We start from the raw sequence: 19988 nt of genomic DNA, 5'->3' as shown, positions 1-19988 counted from the left end.
ATGCTGCAAACAAGAATTGTGAATTAATTGTTAAAATTCATTTGAGATTACATATACAATTCACTCTGTTCGTATTCAAAGACTTGTATCTTTAATGTTGCGGAGGCAGTGTTAGACTGTGAGTTTATCTGAAACAAAGTGCCACTCAAGTTATGCGTTAACTGACTTGTCATGTATGAAAAATAGTTAAAAGCATAATCATAGGTGTACAAGGGGACATTGCAGTGTGTTAATACAGGTTGAGCATCCCTTATCCGATATTCTGAAAAACGGAAAATTTCAAAATCCGCATTTTTTTTCGAGCACCGACATGAGAACCTGAGATCTTCGGGTAAGCATTCTCCAAGTCGGCCTTCAGGACACACAACAATGCAGAATCGCCGATCAGAAACTTATAGCCAAGTTCCGCACACATGAGTACGGCCTCAACCGGGACCTTGGATTCATGTCGCATTACATTCACCCCCCATCATCTGGCCTGGGCTTGCAAAATCCTACCAACTGTCCTGGTTTGAGACAATTCACACCTCTTTAATCTGTGATTATCCCTCTCTCCAGTTGTTCCATCTGGACCTGTAAAGACTTAATTACCTGCAAAGATTTGCATTCAAAGTATCGTCTTGCATCATTGAATTTGTCTGTATATGAGTTGGTGGAACCCACCTCTTCACTCACCTGAGGAAGGAGCTGTTCTCCGAATGCTGGCGACTCAAAACAAACCTGTTGGACTTTATCCTGGTGTTGTAAGACTTCTTACTGTGCTCACCCTAGTCCAATGTGGCATCTCCACATCATTGTTATTCCATGACAACTGTTCTGCACATCCCCCAACGGAACTTCTCATCAAGAATAATGTTTATGTCATCTACTTTCCCTCAAATGTTACTTCATTAATTCAGCCATGTGACCAAGGTATTCTTACATCAATGAAGAATAAATATAAGGACTGTTTCTTGAACAGCATGATGGCAGCGCTGAATAGAGCCATGGTTGTGGAAGATTTCCAAAAGGAGTTAATGTGAAGAATGCCATCCAAGCTGCTGCTAACACGTGGAAGACCATAAGGAAAGACACCCTTGTGCATGTCTGGCTCAACCTGTGGCCTATGATTATGTTCAATGATGATGATGAACAAAGTGACGAGTTTCACGGGTCCCGTATGACAGGTGAGAAAAGGATGATATTGGACCACCTTATATATGCAAAAGCCACACCCTCGGATGATGTCAATAAGCTGGAGGAAGTGGACATCGAAGAAGTTCTCAACGTTGATAATGAGGCGCTAGTTGTTCATTCAATGATTGATGGTGAGCAGCTGAATTGGTTCTAAATCAAGGTGTATGTGATGATAACAGTGATGATGAAGATGACATTGATAACACGGTGGAAAAATTGTCCATAGACGTCAGGGTGAAAATGTGTGACGGGCTTATTGAAGGACGAGAACAGCGTGCTTTCATAATGGAACAAGAATTCATGTCAGTTTATAGAATTAGAGAGAGACTGCTTTGACAAAAACCATTGTTAATGTTGCGGACAATGCTGGAGCAAACATTTAAGAAAGCCATCCAGCACATTGTATCCTCATCCTCAGAGCCACATGTAGTCTCAGATTGAATTGATCTTCCTCTGGTTTTTTGGTAAGTACAAAACATATTGGTTGGAATTCTCCAGTCGTTGCGGTTCACATTTCCGACTGGCAGCGCACCCACTCCAGTGGGTTTCCCAGCAGCGTGGGGTGATTTCAATGGAAAATCCTACTGACAAGCAGCAGGAAGATAGAACTCCGCTGCCAGCGAATGGCCTGCCACCGAGAAACACGCAGCTCAGGGACCGGAGAATCACGCCCATTATGTTTCACCCTGGTGCCTTTTATATTTATGGTTAATTGGAAAGAAAGGCTTGCATTTGTCACACACACTGCTCTATCTCAGGATATTCCAACATGTTTTACAACTAACCAAATACTTTTCAGTGGGTTTTCACCACTGTCATGTTGGAAAGCATCAGCAAGTTAATTTGTGTGCTAACTGGGCCCCTTTAAGGGGGTGGTCGTGCGGTCCATGTGCCCGGCTCGGGGCCATTTTATAAAATTTGTGCTGTAAAACGTTCATTTAGTTTCTCTTTCCAAAGATGCTGTCTCACATGCTGAGTACTTCCAGCATTTTCTGTTTCTCTATTGATGCTTGTTGGTCAACAATCTCATTCTAAATTACTGGATTTTAGTAGAAAATTGGGAGCATGGCTTTTCAAGTCTGCCCATGCTACGTGGTCATAAAAGTAGTCAGGTTCCTATTGAGAGAAATGTTGTGTAATTTTAATCAATGGTTTCCTATTTAATTCAAACTCTATTGGGTCTTTTATGACCTTTAGATCATTGGACAGATCACTGGACAATTATGGACCTCTTCACGTCAGGTGGTCACTTCCTTGTTTGTTCTGATTCGGACTTACTGTGGTTGGAGGAGTGAAGGGGCTGGGAGGAGTGCAGGTGCTGGGAGTGTGCCAAAAACATAGTTGTCTGGAATTTCCGACATGTGAAGTGAAATTAACAGTCAAGACAGCATTTGACCGAGGTCCCATCGCGTTGCACGTTCGCAGTTCCCAACACACCGCACATGCGCAGTTCCCTACACGCCGCACAAGTGCAGTTCCCAATACTCCGCACATACGCAGTTCCCAACGCGTGCTGCACATGCGCATTCCCAACACGCCACACATGCGCAGTTCCTAATGTGTCACATATGTGCAGGTCCCAATGCACCACAGATACACTTTATATTCTGAAATCTGAAAAATTCTGAAATCCGATACACACTCAGTCCCAAGCATTTTGGATAACGGATGCTCAACCTGTAATGCAATTAAAAGGAGTGACAGCTAATTGTGTACTAAAAAAAAATCAAATATATTGGGGGGAATTAATGCCTTTCACCAGGACGAATTTGGTGTGGTGGAGCATTCTTCAGGCGGGAAGGGACCCTGCCACCTTTTCTCTATCCCAATTATGTCTGTGGCAGGAAGGCCCATGGATGGCCTTCCCACTCAATCACCAATTGATGTTGATATTGGGGGAATAGTAGGGAAGTGGTGGAAAGATCCCAGGAGGTAGCTGCCGTCCAGACGAGTCTCAAGCTTCTGGAACAAACCATAGTGGAGATGCAGTCGCAGTGCCAGGGACTACATGAGGGGATATCGGCGAGCATCCAGTACCTGTAGGAGCAGTTGGAAGGGTTCAAGTACATTCAGCGGCAGGAAGTGGTGCCAACAATGTGTGCCACCCAGGCCACGGGTGAAGTACGCGATTGAGGGATTGGGGGCGATGCTTTTGGCTATGGATCAGCATGTCCAAGGCCTGGGGCATTCTGTGCAGGTCCTGGCCGGAGCCCAGGACAGGGTTGCCATCTCACAGGTGACCATGTTCCAGAGCCACCTAGAAATCACAGCGGTGCTCATGAGCGTGGCCGAGTCACACCGGGCCATGGCTGGGAATGTCGGCGGCGGGGTGGTGCCGTCACCGACTGATGTGACACACAGCCAGAAGATGCTGGTACAGTCGCAGTGTGATGTGGTGCAGTGCCAGATGGCGATGGTCCATTGCCTGGGCTCTATGGCCGCGAGCGTGCAGACCCTGGTCAAGACCAGAGTAAGCCTCCAGGACTGGCAGTGCCATATGACGGGGGAAAATCAGGGGATAGCTTCCCTTACACCCCTGTCCATGGAGTAGCCCGGGGGCCATCGGGTACCCTGAGGGACGAGGAGCTAATGGGGTGTGTGCCGGTAACTCAGGTAGGGAAGGTGCCGAAACACCTCAACATCTCGGACACCCCGTTCTTATTCCTGACGGATGTGGTGGGCAGCGGGCAGAAGGGGATGGCACAATGCCACTCGGGAATCCAAAGCAGAAAGCAGGCACATCCAGGCAGGGTCACCCCAGAAGTTGCAGAAATCACAGCAGGCTGCCTCCACTCCTGCTGTACCTTCTGGGGAACCACCAACACGTAGCGTTAGGGCCCAAAAGGCCAGAAAGTTATATACCAGTTAAGTTGGCAAGGATGCAGTGCACAGTTTAGGTATAGGGGCTAGGGCACAAATCTGTATATATTCGTTCACATTAAACACCTGTTGCCATCGTTATAACCTGCCTCAGTGCACTTTCAGATGGGTGTGAGGGGTGGGCTGGTCTGGGCTAGCTGGGGGTCTGGGGTGGAGGCAAGGAGAATGGGCGGACACTGGGGATGGGATTGGGCAGGCTCTGTGGGTGGTCCGTGCTCCCCACCCTCCTCCACCCCAACCCCGACCATCCCCACCACCACCCCAGGGATCCGATGGGACCGTGTGATGGAATGGCCAGCTTGCATGTAGGGATCACTCACGTTGGCGGTGGAATGTGCTACCGTGGGAAGGAGTCAGAGGTTGTCATATGATACGCAACACCAGCGCTCATTGCAGAGCGGGTTGTCATCATCCTCCATCCCATGGACCAGACCCACTGTTACGGTCAACACAGGGCCCCTGCCCCATAGTACAGCATTTATGTATCACGGAGGGGGTTGCATGTGGGGGGTAGCCGGAGGGAAGGATGTGAGGGGGTGTAGAATTGGGATGAGGTGTCTGTGCCCCTGCCCCACATTCGGTGAACCTGGAGGCAATCAGAGCGTCACGTGCGGATTATCCCTGGCGCACACGTCGTGTGGCCTCCTGTGCCTGCGTAGGCCCCATTTCCTGCTCACCCTCACACTCCCTCACATCACATAGCCCCTCTGTTGTATGATGTTGTGGAGGATGCAGCAGGCCACCACAATGCGGGTGAACATCTCAGCAACAGGTTCCAGGCACCTGAACTGCATCTTCAGGAGGCCAAAGCACCATTCGAATGCACCACTGGTCGCTGCATGGGCTTCATTGTAGTGGGTCTCCGTGCCAGCCTGTGGCCTCCGGATAGACATCATCAGCCACGATCACAGTGATAACCCCTGCCACCCAGGAGCTAACCTCCCAGCCGGGTGGGGTGTCTCAAACATGGCAGGAATCGTTGAGTGTGCCAGGATGAAAGCATAATGCTCACTCTCCGGGTATCGGGCATCATGCAGATGTGTATGATGCACGTTCATCGAGTGGAATCCCTTTTGGTTGGTGTAGAGCGGCCTGTCATCTGCAGGTGCTCGTAGGGGGACATGCATTCCGTCGATCACCCCCTGTAACCCAGGTCATCCCGGCGATGGTGGTGGACTCCGCTGCCCGGGCATCTTGGTGGGCTCGGTCCACATTGAAGTGGGTGTATTGAGATGCCTGGGCATATAGGACCTCCATGGCAGCGTGGATGCACCAATGCAAACGAGGTCTGTGAGATACCGGACAGGTCCCCACCGGCTCTTGGAAGGACCCAGTCGCATAAAAGTTGAAAGAGACTGTCAACTTGACAGTCACCGGGAGCATGTGTCCTGGCGGTGCCAGGTGTGCCATCACCTGGCAGATATATCACACTGTGTCGCAGCTCAGCCTGAGTCTTTGATGACACGCCTGGTCTGGCAGGTTCTTGAATGACAGGTGGTGCCGGTACACATGAGGCCTCATTCGCACCTCCTTGGCATCTCCTCCTCCTTGTCCTTTTGGGCAGCCGGCTCTCCAACCTGGGTGTCTGCCATCTGTACCTCTGTGGCACGCACCGCTGCTGCCAACTCCGCTGCTGTCCTTTCCATTGCCGCACACTCCGCTGCTGCAGCTTTCTCCTCCTCCTCATGCAGCGCTAGCTTGTATATCTGCAGAGCATCCTCCAGGGCTGCGGCGAACAGCAGGAAGGCCACTATTGCTGGTTGAATGCCAATATCCAGTGGTTGCAGGGGGTGAAAGGCCAACATGTTAGCATGCTGCATACCTTCCTTACCCAGCCAGGTCCACCGGGCTACATGGTGGCCCGGTTGGCACTGCGGGCTCTACCACTGCATGTCACTCCCCCCTTATTCCCGCACCCCTGGCCCCATCGGTGGCCCACACCATGAGGGCCTCTGTCCCTATGCGGCCAATCCTGATGCCAGGGGCACCATTTGTTGGCACTGCCCTCGCCAGTGGTATGCACCGCAGCCTGCATAGGGGCTACTGTAGGTGCTACCCTCGGTGGGCTGCCGGTATGTAGCAGCCAGATTGGGGTGGGGGCAGGTGTGGCAGGGATGTGTGGTGGACGATGGGGAGCAGGGGTGGGGGCACCCAGATGGCCGGTGTCACTCTGTAAAACCAGGGGCCAAGGCGAGTGGTCAGTGAATGCGCAGCAAGTTGGCTGCTGTTCTGGTGGTCCATGCCTGGACACCAACCCAGTCCCGTGGGGGAAATCCCAGCCACTCGACCTGGTCTCCCTGTTCTCACCCCCCCCCCCCCCCCCCCCACCCCCACTCTAGTCAGCCCAGCCAGTGTCCGTCCTGGCAGCCTGCAGTCACTCTTTTCCCTGTCCTACCTCCTATGTCTCTCTCTCAGCGGCCACCACACTGGTTTCATGTATTTTGAAAGCACAAGTGAATCGCACCATCGGCAACTCGGCCCATCGGAGGCGGAGAACTGCGGAAGCCCCGGAGAATTTTGGGTCGAGCCTTCTAATGATATGCAAACAGTGTTTACTGTACGTGCGTTCCGGAATGCATTGACGCCACTATCGAAGTGACGATGAATCGTGATTTGGCGTCAAATCGACGGCAGCCGCGATTTCGGCTTTGGCAAAAGGAGAATCCCACTCCAGAACTGTACATTATTGTTGTTTGTGGGAAAGTTACTGGAATGTATCATTGCGACAGAACTGATACTTAAACAAGGATGAACCAGTCAGCCGGCATAAATTTGTAAAGTTTAGGCCTTGCCTAACTAATGCAGGTGATTTTTTTGAGGGGGTCTCACTTTGTGAACAGGGAAGTGTCTATGGATGTTTTCGATATATACCAGCATATAAGTTCCACGCAAGACATTATTAGCAAAAGTAAAAATACTTAGAACTGGGGGTAATCTTGTGACACAGGTTGGTAACTGGTTGCAAAATGGGAGACTGGGTGCGGGATTCTCCAATAATGGGGCTATGTCCCCACACTCGCGAAAAAACACAGGTGAATCACTCCGGACTTTCCAGAGTGATTTCTCTCCCTGAGGGGGGCTAGCAGGGCCCTGGAGTAGTCCTCGCAGCTCCGGCTGCTGATACGGGGCCCTGCACTTCCGGCCGGGGGTCCGCGCATGCACATTGCTGGGGCCTGCGTTGGCCGCCCCACACGACATGACGGACCCACACCACGGACCAGCACCAAGACCCCCCCCCCCCCCCCCCCCCCCCCCCCCCCCCCCGAGATCACGCGCACACGCGGAACGGTGGCCCACGATCGATAGCCTGGCCGTCCTGGAGCGCCCCCCATCCCCGGGCGAATGATCCCCCCACCCCCCACTAGGGCGGCTGTGGACTGAGCCGCAGCCGCCATGCTGAGTTCCCAATGGGTGGGACCATGAGAGAACCGCGCCGTCGGGAACTCGGCCAGCTCCACTCGATGAATCGTCACGGTTGCTTCTTTCAATGGCCCCCAAACGGCGCGCGTCGACCGCGCACGCGCAATTGCCACCGATTCTCCAGGGACCGGAGAATCGCGGGAGCGGCATTGGACCCTAACGCGGGTTTGATGCCCATTCTCCACCCCTGTGCCAACCGCGATTTCGGCAGGGAGGCTTGGACAATCCCGCCCAAGGTTAGAGAATGTACTTTGATTCGCGGATGTATCAAGTGGTATTCCCCAAGGATGTGGTCTATGCCTCGATTTTACCATAAACATCCACAAATTAGATGATGAATGGAGAGATTAATATGCAAATTTGAAAATGACACCAAACAAGGCTGCACAGTACTTGATTGATTGCTTTGTAAAATTGCACAAAAAAGCTAGATGCGACAAATAGTTTAATGGTGATTCAAGATGAGAGGGCAGCATGTTTTCTGGTGGCAGAGGCGTCTCACCATTGGCCATTAATGGGTTCTTTTAGCCCCACCCGTGTCTACAGTGTTTTACGTGGCTCGCCCATACTGCAGCTGGGGAACCTGCCGAGGGCGGTCTCCTTTGGCGGGACCGGAATATTCCACCAGTGGGAAGGACGGCCCTATATATGTAAAAGAAACATTCTTGGAAATTTAGAAAAAAAGTCACATCAGTTTACACATCCCTAGATGAAGTAATTGAAGCACATCAATAGATTTCTCATAAACCATAGGTTGTTAATTAACTTAAAAGTCAAGACATACAGATAAAGAGAAAGGGAAAACATAACAGATGTGGGAAATGTGAAATTAGCCACTTTGGATCTATGAGAGGCAGATCAAAACATTTTCTTAATGGTGAGCGACAAGCAAGCATGGAAGATAAAAAGGATTTTGGTGTCAATGTACAGAAATCACTACGGCTAGTTAACAAAACATATTGATTATACAAAAAATAATCAATTAGCTCTACTGGGTTAGAATACAAAGGGGGATGTTATACCTTAGTTAAATGAGAACTGGATCAGCAACTGGAGTACTGTGATATCTTGGAAACTGCACCTCAGAAAGGATATATTAGTCTTGGAGAGGGTGCAATGTAGATTCACTAGAATGGTGACGGAGCTAAGTTATGAGTGCAGACTGCATAAACATGGGTTGTATTCCATTAAACATAAACATTTAAGAGTTAATCTAATTGAAATGTTTAAAGTTATAAATAAATGCAATAGATGCCAAGGGTATAGGGTAGATGCCAAGAATCTTTTTTTTTAATGGTGGAATCTCAATTACAAAGAAAAATCTTCAAATTTGCCACAATCCAGTTGAATGACAGAAGTGATTCCAGCGCTTGGACAGACTACTATCCTATGTTCTCTTGTGGATGTGAGTAAACAGAGAAAAAAACCACAAAGGATTTGTTAAAAGTCCATTCTTCAGGATGTTTGAAGTGAAAAGTGACATTATACACAAGGTGCAGTAGGATTGTTCTTCTGAGATTTTGCATAGACAAGGTAGAGGTAGGTCTGTTCTTCATCTAATTCTGCTGTGCCTGACCTGGGATGCTTTTAAAATATTTTAGCCAGTACTTGATTGATTGGTTTGCAAAATCGCACAAGAAGGCAAAACCAAAATGCTCCAAATAGTTTAATGGTGATTCAGGCTAGAAAAAAAAAATTGTTGGAAACTTAAAGAAAAACAATCACATCAGTTCATACATCCCTAATTGAAGCAATTGAAGCATATAAACACACTTGCCACAAGCTGTTAAATAACCTAAAGTCAAGACTTTATGGACTGGATTCTCGGTCGGTGGGATACTCCGCTCGCCGGCAACGCACTCGTACCCGCTGATTTCCCATTAGCGTAGAGGTGCCCATAATGGGAAGCCCCATTGGCTGGCTCCCGGGATAGAGAATCCCACTGCCGGTAGGGGTGCACCGCACTAGAAAATGGGTGCAGCGGGACGGAGAATCCCGCCCTATGACTTTCACATCCATGATTCCATCGAGCTGTCTTGTCCATAATATTTTAACCTACATCTTTGTATATATTTTTAAACAATGCAAGAATTGTTTTACAAATTCCTCGAAATGACAATGTATACCAATGTAGAATTCAAAATAAGTGTAAATTCATTTCTGATTTTTACCTTTTCGGGTTTGACACATTCCAGCTTTAGAACAATTAAATTGCAAGATCTTAAGATTAAATATTGGCTGGACATTTTCACCTGTGTTATGGCAATTATATAGTTGTTTTAAACATTTCATTTTGAGACTGAGGTATATTAAAGAAGACATTGTGTTGAATTGATTTTTGTAAGGTTTGCCCGTACAGGCTAATGAAAGGAATCCTCCACCTTCTGAATGCATGGTTAAATGCATCTCTGACATGTTAGTGTGAAATAACACACAGATTATTGTATGCTATGTTTGGAACTCTATAAAGCTGTGCAATCTGGGAGCATTATAAGATTACCTTCATTTTAGCTGATTATTTTTACTTCTGGTGGAATGCCTTCATTGTTATCAGTCAGTATTAATCAAAATGTGTTCATCTTCTGTGCACTTTGAGCAGATTGGTATAAGTAGATGCTTCAAGCCCTGGAAGCATTTGTAAGCTACTGTTTTAGTCATACAGTATGTTTGAATGTATTAACATTTCAAAACAACCCCAATCTGAGTGTTTATGCCTTTAAATGTCTTATTTTGAGTAATGAGCGGCTTAACATGTCCACTACTAAATTGGTGTGTTACCCTGTGCTCTTGAATTACTATACAATGGCTATTCATGAAAATATTGTGAATTTCCATATTTTATTAAATTATAGTTTGACTATGAAAGCGGAGCTGAAAAGTTTAAGTGCTGAAGCAACATTGCATTGATAATCGTTTAAAAATTCTGACATATTGGTCCGTTTCCTGTTTTATTATCCTACTGCTGCTCTACAGGAGTGAATATACTTCCAATCTCTGGAGTGATTGTTATGTCTGTGGCCTCTACGTTCAGCTCATTAATGCAGGGCTGAATGATACTACTCCATGCAGATCAAATAGTCTGAATCAGCTCTTGTGGAAGTGTAATCAGCCTGATTGTTATCGATTCTACTGCAGCAATTTGCAAGAAGAGAACTCAATGTTAAAGGAATGTAAAACGACATGGGTACTCGTTTCCCATGATGATAAAACATATAAGTGCATTGTCCTTTTAAGTGAACCATCCTTCAAAATGGTCAGAACTCCTTAAGCAAGGTGAGTTCTCAGAGTCCTTCTGAATTAACATGATGCCCCCTTGTTTTCAAAGGTTCTTCATTGTGTGAGAAAGTTTCCTTGACATCCAACTGATTACACAGAAAGTGCATATGGCAACGGGGTGAGAGATGCCTCGATTATTCCTACGGGAGGTGCCTTAGGAACAGTGCCTTGACCTACCTGTCTCTCTTGTGAGATCATTGACTCTCTTCCTGAATAGTGTGGCTGATGTTGGGGCAGTGGAGGTTGCAGTAACTATCTCCAGCCTTTATCTATAGGCATTGAGCCAACCTATAATGGGGCTTTCTGCCTCACTATCCAAACTATCTCCCTTCTAACATTATTTCAGCCATTAAAACATCCAGGCATGTATGTGGCTATATGCAGTTCCTATCGTACAGCTCACTCCCTGACTTCCTGAGACTGAATCATTGACATTGACATTACTGCTCTCTAAAAATACAGGCCAATCCCTACTTTGATCAAATGCAGCATATTAAATACAGCAGCAGCACTCAATAACACTCCTTCTTTCAATCATGCTCCTACCCAGCCCCATTGCAAAAATCAATGGGAAGGTGATGAAGTTACTTAGGAAGGTGAAACGTCCCTACAGCTAACTCAAGAATAAATCTAGGCTTTGTTTTCTGCCAAATGTTCTTTAAAGGATTTGATAATGACAATCTTTTCTGATCTCACAAATTAGTGACATTTGAGTCATTTAAAAAATATATTGGTAATCACTTCAAGTAGTGAATATGTTAAGCATATTTTAAATTGCTGTGCAAGATGGCTGAATGTAACAGACTGTGGTGGTGCTTGCGCTTTTACATGTAATTGATAAAACAAAATGCATTTACTCTGTATTTCAGTAAATAGTAGGGTGCAATGGAAGGAGGAAACTTGAGGTCAAATTATTTTAAGTGGAAGTGTCGATTCTGTCGGTCGCAGTGAACTCTATTGCAAAACTTTCAAAAATAAAATGTTCTCAAGCAGTGTTCCCTCAAACCTCTGTTCACTGTACTTGGATAGTTTCTTTCATTGCACAGTCCCTTTAAGATTGGCACATAGCCCACTTGCGCACATCTTAAAGGGAATATTACTTTTGCACAATCTGATTATTCTCTGCATGGGACATGCCAGTTGCCGAATGGCCATGCATTGGCACAGCTTAAAGGGAGCATTATTCATATCATCAGTCCCAAATAAAACTGAGACATAACAACTTAATCTTACCACAAAGCATGAGGGATTTGCTAGAATAAAATGCCCCAGGATATAGCTGCCATGCACAGTCTCTGGTAAGCATGCACACATGTGCATGTGGTGTGCCGCACATGAGCTAGATGTTCAGGGAGTGGCATTCCTTCCTATTGATGTGGGGCACTCCCTGGCAGCCCGTTAAGCATAAGGGAACATCTATTGGGTCCTGGACTCCGTCGATGGTGGAGAATCCTGCTGCCCAGGCACCTTGTTGGGCCTCATCCATATCAAAGTTTAAGTAGTCCACTGCCCTAGCAAACGGAGCATCCATCACTTCACAGATGTACTGTGGGCTGCAGCTCATGGGATGCAGCACAGTTCCCACTCAAGCCCTAGAATGTCCCTGAGTGAAGAGGTTCGGGGCTGTGTGACCTTGACGGCCACCAGGAGTGGGTATCCTCCCCCTCCATGTGGTGCCAAGCCCACAAGGACATGGCACGGTGCAGCAATGTCTCCTTGTTTAGGCGGAACCACCTGTGGCACATGCTGTCCGTCATCTGTTTGAAAGACCAACGACACCTGTACCCTTTGGGCCATCACGGTCTCCACCTCTGGGTCCTTCCCCAGCTGGGTCTTCAGGTGTGGGGTAGGATCCTGTACATACGCCGCCTCAAGCCTCTGTTGATGCTGCTGCTGCCGTCTCCTGCTGCGTCTGACATGTCAGCATCACTATGGCAAGGTCCGTGGGATCCATACCATGTAGTTAGTATCTCGAAGGAATTGGGAGAGGTTGGGAGACTGACAACCAACGGTGTATTCTACCCAGGGCCCTCCATGTCCCCCATCGCTCGTCTGCCCACCCCACACCCTGCCATCTGACACAACCTGCCTACGTTACCGGGGGGCCCTGGTCATTGGACCCCGCACCCTGAACCCCAGCCACCTGCACATAACGTTACCGAAAGGCATTCGCCGGTCGGCGTGTGTCCGCGTATGCGCCGGAGCGTCAGCGGCCGCTGACGTCATCACCGGCACATGCGCGGTGGAGGGGGTCTCTTCCGCCTCCGTCATGGTGGAGGCCGTGGCGGCGGCGGAAGAAAAAGAGTGCCCCCACGGCACAGGCCCGCCCACCGATCGGTGGGCCCCGAGCGCGGGCCAGGCCACCGTGGGGGCACCCCCTGGAGTCCGATTGCCCCGCGTCCCCCCCCAGGACCCCGGGGCCCGCTTGTGCCGACTGCTCCTGCCGGCACAGAGGTGGTTTAAAACACGTCGGCAGGAGAGACCTGACAGCGGCGGGACTTCGGGCCATCGCAGGCCGGAGAAATGCCGCAGGGGGCCCACTGATCGGCGCGGGGGCCCGCCGACTGGCGGGCGTGATTCCCGCCCCCGCCGATTCCCAGGTGGCGGAGAATTCCGGCCACGGCGGGGGCGGGATTTACTCCGGCCCCGGGCGATTCCCCGACCCTGCGGGGGGTCGGAGAATTCCGTCCCAGGCTGCCATTTTCAAAGGGAGTCCCGAACTCTAAGTGAGCTTACAGCCCCCCACCCATGGGCAATGCCAACCCCTGCACATGTGGCCACTACCCCAACCCCCCGCACCCTTGTACAGCCCCCTCCTTCCAGAACTGCCACCTATCACCCACCCCCCCAACCTCCCAGAGGGCCCTTTTTACCTATCCTGCACCCCCCCATCCTCCATACCCTCTTTTCATGGGCATGGCCCCCTTCCGCCCTGAACCTTGGCAGTGCCACCCTGGCACCTGGGCACCCTTGTACTGTCACACTGACAGTGTTCCTGTTGGCTTTGCAGTGCCATCCAGGCACCTTGACAATACCAAGGTGGCAGTGCCAAGATGCCGGCTGGGCAGTGCAAAGGTGCCAACGTTCCAGGGGGAGGGCCAGGGGAATAAAGGATGTTTGATGCACTGTGGAACCCCAGTTCTAGTTAGTGCTTTTATGAAATTCAAGCTTTTGATTTTGGTACTTCTTCCTTCAAGGCTTGAGATGGCTTTCTTTGGCAAGGTTGCTTCCTTCTCCATAGATTCAGGAGCATTTCAAATTTACAGTAAAGATGTTCCAGACACTCACTGGTTTTAGAACAATAAAGCAGTGCTTCAGCAGCAAGATAAAGAGAGCGCATTCTTCTTCTTCCATGGTCTAAACACTTCTGCCAAGCTCTCTCAGAATGCATCACGCAGGAACTAATCACTGACTGTTGTCAGGCAGAACACTGTCCCTGGACAACCCACTGGTAGTCAGCCAATCAATTGAACCAACTTGCTCCAAAGCTGGTTCCCGAGACTCACTAGGTGGAGACAATTCTGGTTTCTCCTCTCCAAAATACAAAACCTAGGAACACACTGTCCTGTCAAGCACTCTTCTGCTTAAAGGCACATCCTATTATGATCCAGGGACCAAAAATAATGAAATAAAATAAAATAAAATCAAGTAAATCGAAACAACGGAAATAATCAGAAGGACTATTACAGTGTTAAGAAAGGGGTGGCATTGCAACAAACCATAAATTGATTGGTTTGTCTCCTGGGACATCCCTTAAATGTATTTTATTTGGGTGAATCACTAGTTCTGAGGCAAATTGTTGAGAGAATGAGCAAGCGTGTTGGCATTACTTAACTCAACTTTCTAAGATCTTGTCTGTTCTTAGCTAATTCTGCAGGAATATTGCAACTGTGCAAAAGTGCAGCGGCAGGTCGTACATCCTTTATGATTTAAATTGAGTCATGTTGTGGACGGCGGCATACAAATTGAATAGAATTAATTCTCCTTCTAAGATAAATACCTGGGGACAATGTACAAACGATTGAATGATATTGAGGGGAAATTTTGTCCTTATAAAATATTTTGACAGTTTTGCAATCAGACTATCGAAATAATTCACTGGCTTTGAATGCTGAACAAAGTCCATATGCCTTCAGTATTATTTTGATGTTAGTAGTGAACCCAATGTAAATGACCATGTATTTCTGATCATTTCTTTCTTACTCCATTGTCAGGCCTTAAGAATTCAACAATCTTTGCACGCCTATTAATTCTGAAACTGTAACAATATCCAAGTTGTTGTTCCTGCAGTGTTTCGCTGCTGTTCAAATTTTTAAAAAAACTTTTGAAACTAACATGCTATGTACATTTTGTGGAAATTTTTGATATGGTGGCTGGAATTCTCCGGTTGTTGCGATTCACTTTTCCCACCGGAAGCACACCCCTGCCCACGGGTGTCTCGGTGGCGTGGGGCGGTTCCAATGGGAAATACCATTGACAAGCGGCAGGAGGAGAGAATCCCGTTGCCAGCGAACGGCGTGCTGCTCAGAAACACATGGCTGGGGGAACCAGAGAATCTAGCCCTGTGTTATTTTTTTACACTCATGATACAGTCTATTATGTATCCATAAATGTAGCATTAATAAAACATGGAACTGTTATTGTCTTTATTCCCTGTCTTTTTTTTACTACATCTTCTCCTGTTGTGATGTATATATGTCAGTCTCGGATCTGTGTGCCCCTTTTTTTGGTGGAGAAATCCACATTATATCACTGCAGTTGTTGACCAACCAGAAGTCCCGACTTGTTATGTTTTGCACAGTGGATGGTGAGTGGTGCGACACCATCCTGTTTTATCCTACTTACTTTTGGACCCATATTCGATCCTCACAGAGGCATATCCTTCTGGCAACTCTGTTGGACAGAGCACTGCTGAATGTGGAATTGATTCACGCAGCCCAGAAAGATATGTGGGCTGGGATTCTCCAATAATAGGGCTATGTCTCCACGCCAGCGTGAAAGGTGGCGCCAACCACTAAGGCATCAACGGTCCCTGAAAGTGAGGAATTCTCCCCTTCCTTGGGGGCTAGGTTGGCGCCAGAGTGGTCCCTGCAGCTCCAGCCAGTGCAGAACAGCCTGCGCGAGTTTGCGCATGCGCGGAATGGCCGGCGTATTTCCACGCATGGGTGCTACGGCCGGCTTATTTCCGTGCATGTGCGGGGGTTCCCTTCTCCGCGCCGGCCCCCGGGCAATATGGCGGAGCCTGGCGCAGAGTAAAATAGGCCCCCACGGAACCAGCCCGCCCACCGATCAGTAGGCCCCGATCGCGGGCCAGGCGACCGTGGGGGTACCCCCGGATTCGGATCCCCCTGCTCCCCCTCCATGACGGCCCCCGCAGACTCATCTTCCAGGTCCTGCCGTGTGGGACTTGAGTAACTCTTGCCAGCAGGAGTCGGTCAACCTCGTCGGCCACTCGGCCCATTGGGGCCCGGATAATCGCTGGGGGGGGGCATTGTCAAATGCCCCCCGACCAGCGCGGCAGGAATCCTGCGGGCACCCGAGAATAGGCGCCGGAGAATGGGGAAGCCACCGTCAGGGCGCTATTCTCGCATCCCCCTGGGGATTCTCCGACCCGGCAGTCATGATCTATCTGAGTCGATGTGACATTAGGAGTGGCACAGTTAGCCTTTGCACTTCTAAGCTAGGAGAGGGATAAATCAATCTTTTTCCTGACTGTTAGTCAGACTTCGGCTGGACATGTACATTTGTTGATGTCAGCATTAGGTTTGGCTGTGATACCCCACAGCCAACTTACATGGCAACACTCACATTTCCGGCTTTCCAAGATGCCCAAAGGTGCTTGTGGAATCAACCATCAAGACAAATCCAGTTGGTATTTAAGTTGTGAGATTCTACTCCCTTGCTGGAAACTCAAGCGAACCACAAGTTTGTGTACATTGACTTCCAAAATGAATGATCGACCGATTCCCTCTGCATGGTGTAAATATTTTCAGTTCAAAGCTTCACAATTTTAAAGCAAATCTTACACTGCATGGGTAAAAGTTGGCATTTCACATTAAATTGTTTAAGATAATAAGACATGAATGGAATTTGGTTATGTTTACCCCTAGTAATAGTGATGCAGCAGATAATTAGATGGGAATAACATTTGGTTGATATTATTTCATGTTCCCTCCAAGTCACCGTATGTAGCTCAGCAGTAAAACTGTTTATATTTTACAATAAATTCAAATGATCAGTCAAGTGTTCATATCAATTATACACTTATTTGGGCAGCACAGTGGCGCAGTGGGTTAACCTTGCAGCCTCACGGCGCTGAGGTCCCAGGTTCAATCCCGGCTCTGGGTCACTGTCTGTGTGGAGTTTGTACATTCTTGTTTTTGCGTGGGTTTCACCCCCCACAACCCCCGCACATGTGCAAGCTAGGTGGATTGGCAACGCTAAATTGCCCCTTAATTGGAAAAAAAATGAATCGGGTACTCTAAATTTAAAAAATATTATATACTTATTTGATTCCCGATATGATATAGGCTCTCCACCAGGTGTGTTTTAAAATTTCTATTTAATTCACAGTCCCTTAGCACATTATTTTATTTAATGTTGGTTATAAAATGCTTCATTTCCTAAACCTTAAAATCTGCACCAATGATTCTTGAGAATCTCTCATCGCATTAATCTGCAATCAATTCACAATGTTTCTTATTCCCTGAGGACACAGAACTGCCTTCAATTTGGGACTAGCTGGTTTACAATTAGGCACCCACATTGCAACTAAATATTAACATCATTAGAGCAGGAAATAGAAATATTACACTTAGGCTGTGAAAGATCCTTGGTCTAATTGTACACCTACCTTGAGACTGTTAGAAGTTGACATTTGGTGTAAAGGAAGAATATCTGACATTCCCATACTTAATCTCACAGAAACTAAACTTCAGAGTTTTGCTAAAAGCACAGAATGAATTATCCTAAATAATTTGCAATGATAAATATGTTCTCACTCTCTCACTAGGTCGCCCTATGTAGAATAAAGCAAAATTTGGTAATCAGAAAGGGGTTTAAATGGTTGATGCAAGAACTGTGGCATTTATATATTATTGCTTATTTATATCATCTGATACCTGCTTCTGATGTGGTTATATTTATGATCAGTGATTCCATAGGAAGTCCATAACTAACAACCCAATGTCTTCTCTTGTTACTTGTCATGGAAAATCAGTGTCAGTTCTGCCTTGCCTGCTTCTATAAAACCATCTCAGATTCCTGATATTTAAAAGCTATTAATGCAAATACTCGTCAAAATGAGACCATTCCTGGTTACTGTATGAGCTCATTCCTCTCCAGCTTAATTTGTTAAATACTGAACTGTAATGCATGTGTCTTAATGAAGAAATGTAAAAAGCATGAGATATTGATTGGGTTCACTTTTCTCTGAACACAACTATTTTCTTTTCAAGCTCGAAAGAACAGAAGCTGGAGTTCACTGACCTTCAATGCTGGAACACAAGCAGCTAACCTTTCATTTGGCAGAATTCTAATTAAAGAGCCCAATGATTGACACTTGTACTGAGATAATATTCCCCTTGCTTTAATTATTATCACTATCAGTAGCAGCACTACAAGTCTTTACCAGCAAGTACCAATGAAAATTTAGACAAGTGCATTTTATTTAAAGTTTATTAGCCTCACAATTATTTTTGTGCAGATTATCAAAATAAACAGCTCCCGAAAAAGAGTTCTGATTTAAACCCATTTACTATTTGCAACAGTCAAAGGTGTGCTGAACTGAATTGAAAGTGATTGCTTTTCATTGAATTGTTGCTCATGCATGCACTGCAGATTGTCAGTCTGTGTGTCCACTGGATGGCAATGGATCAAAGCCAATATCCTTATGATTTCTTCTGAGGTCACCATGAGTGAGCAACAATAGCCAAAATTTGCATTCTTTTTAGGATGTAAAATGTTGCTGCAGACTGTCTTCTATACGTCATTCAATTGAGGCCTCCAACTCTTAAATCTATAATAACTTTAATAAAGTCAATACAGACACGGTGGTGGAATTGTTGTAATTGTAATAAATATTAAAGATGTATTTAATGAATTTAATAAAGATTTTTCTCTGCATGCCTCAGCACATCAGACCACCAATGAACTGTCCCATTGATTAGCGAGATACAAGTTTGCGACTACCATTTTCCCCATGTCTCATAATAACCTTGCCACTGAGAGGTAGGGAAAAGGGGCAAAATGATCTGTTGCATACTTTCTCGTGGGATTGCACCTTCAGAACAAGTTCAAGTACATCCTTAAGATATCAACTGCCGCAAAGTGGAACAAGAAATTCAGAGTCATAGAATCAATAGAGTGCAGAAGGAGGCCATTCAGCCCATCAAGTCTGCACTGATCCTCTGAAAGAGCATTGCACCCAAGCGCATGCACCCGCCCAAACCTAATACCTGTAACCCCTTAACCTAACCTACATGTTTTTGGGCACTGAGAGGTATTTTTTAGTATGGCCAATCCACCCAACCTGCACATCTTTGGACTGTGGGAGGAAACCGGAGCACCCAGAGGAAACCCACTCAGTCACAGGGAGAAAGTACAAACTCCACGTAGACAGTCACCCAAGCTGGAATTGGGTCCCTGGCACTGTGAGGCAACAACACTGGGCGCTGTGCCACGTGCTTGGATTTGGTGGTCAGCTGTGAAGGGACAGCACTAGCCGCTCACTTAATCGGCAGCTGCACAGAAAGCGTTCACAGACTTATTCAAATTCTGGCACCTGACCCATGGTTCACAGTCTATGATGTCCCTAAGCGGAACAAAAGCGGGGCAGCATGGTAGCATGGGGCAGCATGGTAGCATGGTGGTTAGCATCAATGCTTCACAGCTCCAGGGTCCCAGGTTCGATTCCCGGCTGGGGCACTGTCTGTGTGGAGTCTGCACGTCCTCCCCTTGTGTGCGTGGGTTTCCTCCGGGTGCTCCGGTTTCCTCCCACAGTCCAAAGATGTGCGGGTTAGGTGGATTGGCCAGGATAAATTGCCCTTAGTGTCCTAAAAAATAATGTTAATGGGGGTTGTTGGGTTACTGGTATAGGGTAGATACGTGGGCTTGGGTAGGGTGATCATTGCTCGGCACAACATTGAGGGCCGAAGGGCCTGTTCTGTGCTGTACTGTTCTAATTCTAATTCTAAAAAAAAAAAGACCTGTGAGTTTCTTCAACCAACTAAGGTAAA

The 19988-nt window shown here is 47.3% G+C and overlaps 1 protein-coding gene across 1 annotated transcript in view; it reads left to right on the top strand.

Annotated features, from left to right (window-relative positions):
• ccdc85a (coiled-coil domain containing 85A) overlaps window positions 1–18341 on the top strand; it is a 942586-nt gene extending 924245 nt beyond the window's left edge. The window contains exon 5 of the mRNA XM_038809420.1: window positions 18210–18341. Within this exon, the coding sequence (XP_038665348.1) occupies window positions 18210–18239 (30 nt within the window). The 3' untranslated portion in view covers window positions 18240–18341. The remainder of the gene's footprint in view (window positions 1–18209) is intronic.
• Window positions 18342–19988: the final 1647 nt, after the last annotated feature.

This window comes from Scyliorhinus canicula, chromosome 1 (assembly GCF_902713615.1).
Source record: "Scyliorhinus canicula chromosome 1, sScyCan1.1, whole genome shotgun sequence".
Taxonomy (NCBI): domain Eukaryota; kingdom Metazoa; phylum Chordata; class Chondrichthyes; order Carcharhiniformes; family Scyliorhinidae; genus Scyliorhinus; species Scyliorhinus canicula.
This window is presented reverse-complemented; position numbering and strand designations above follow the sequence as displayed.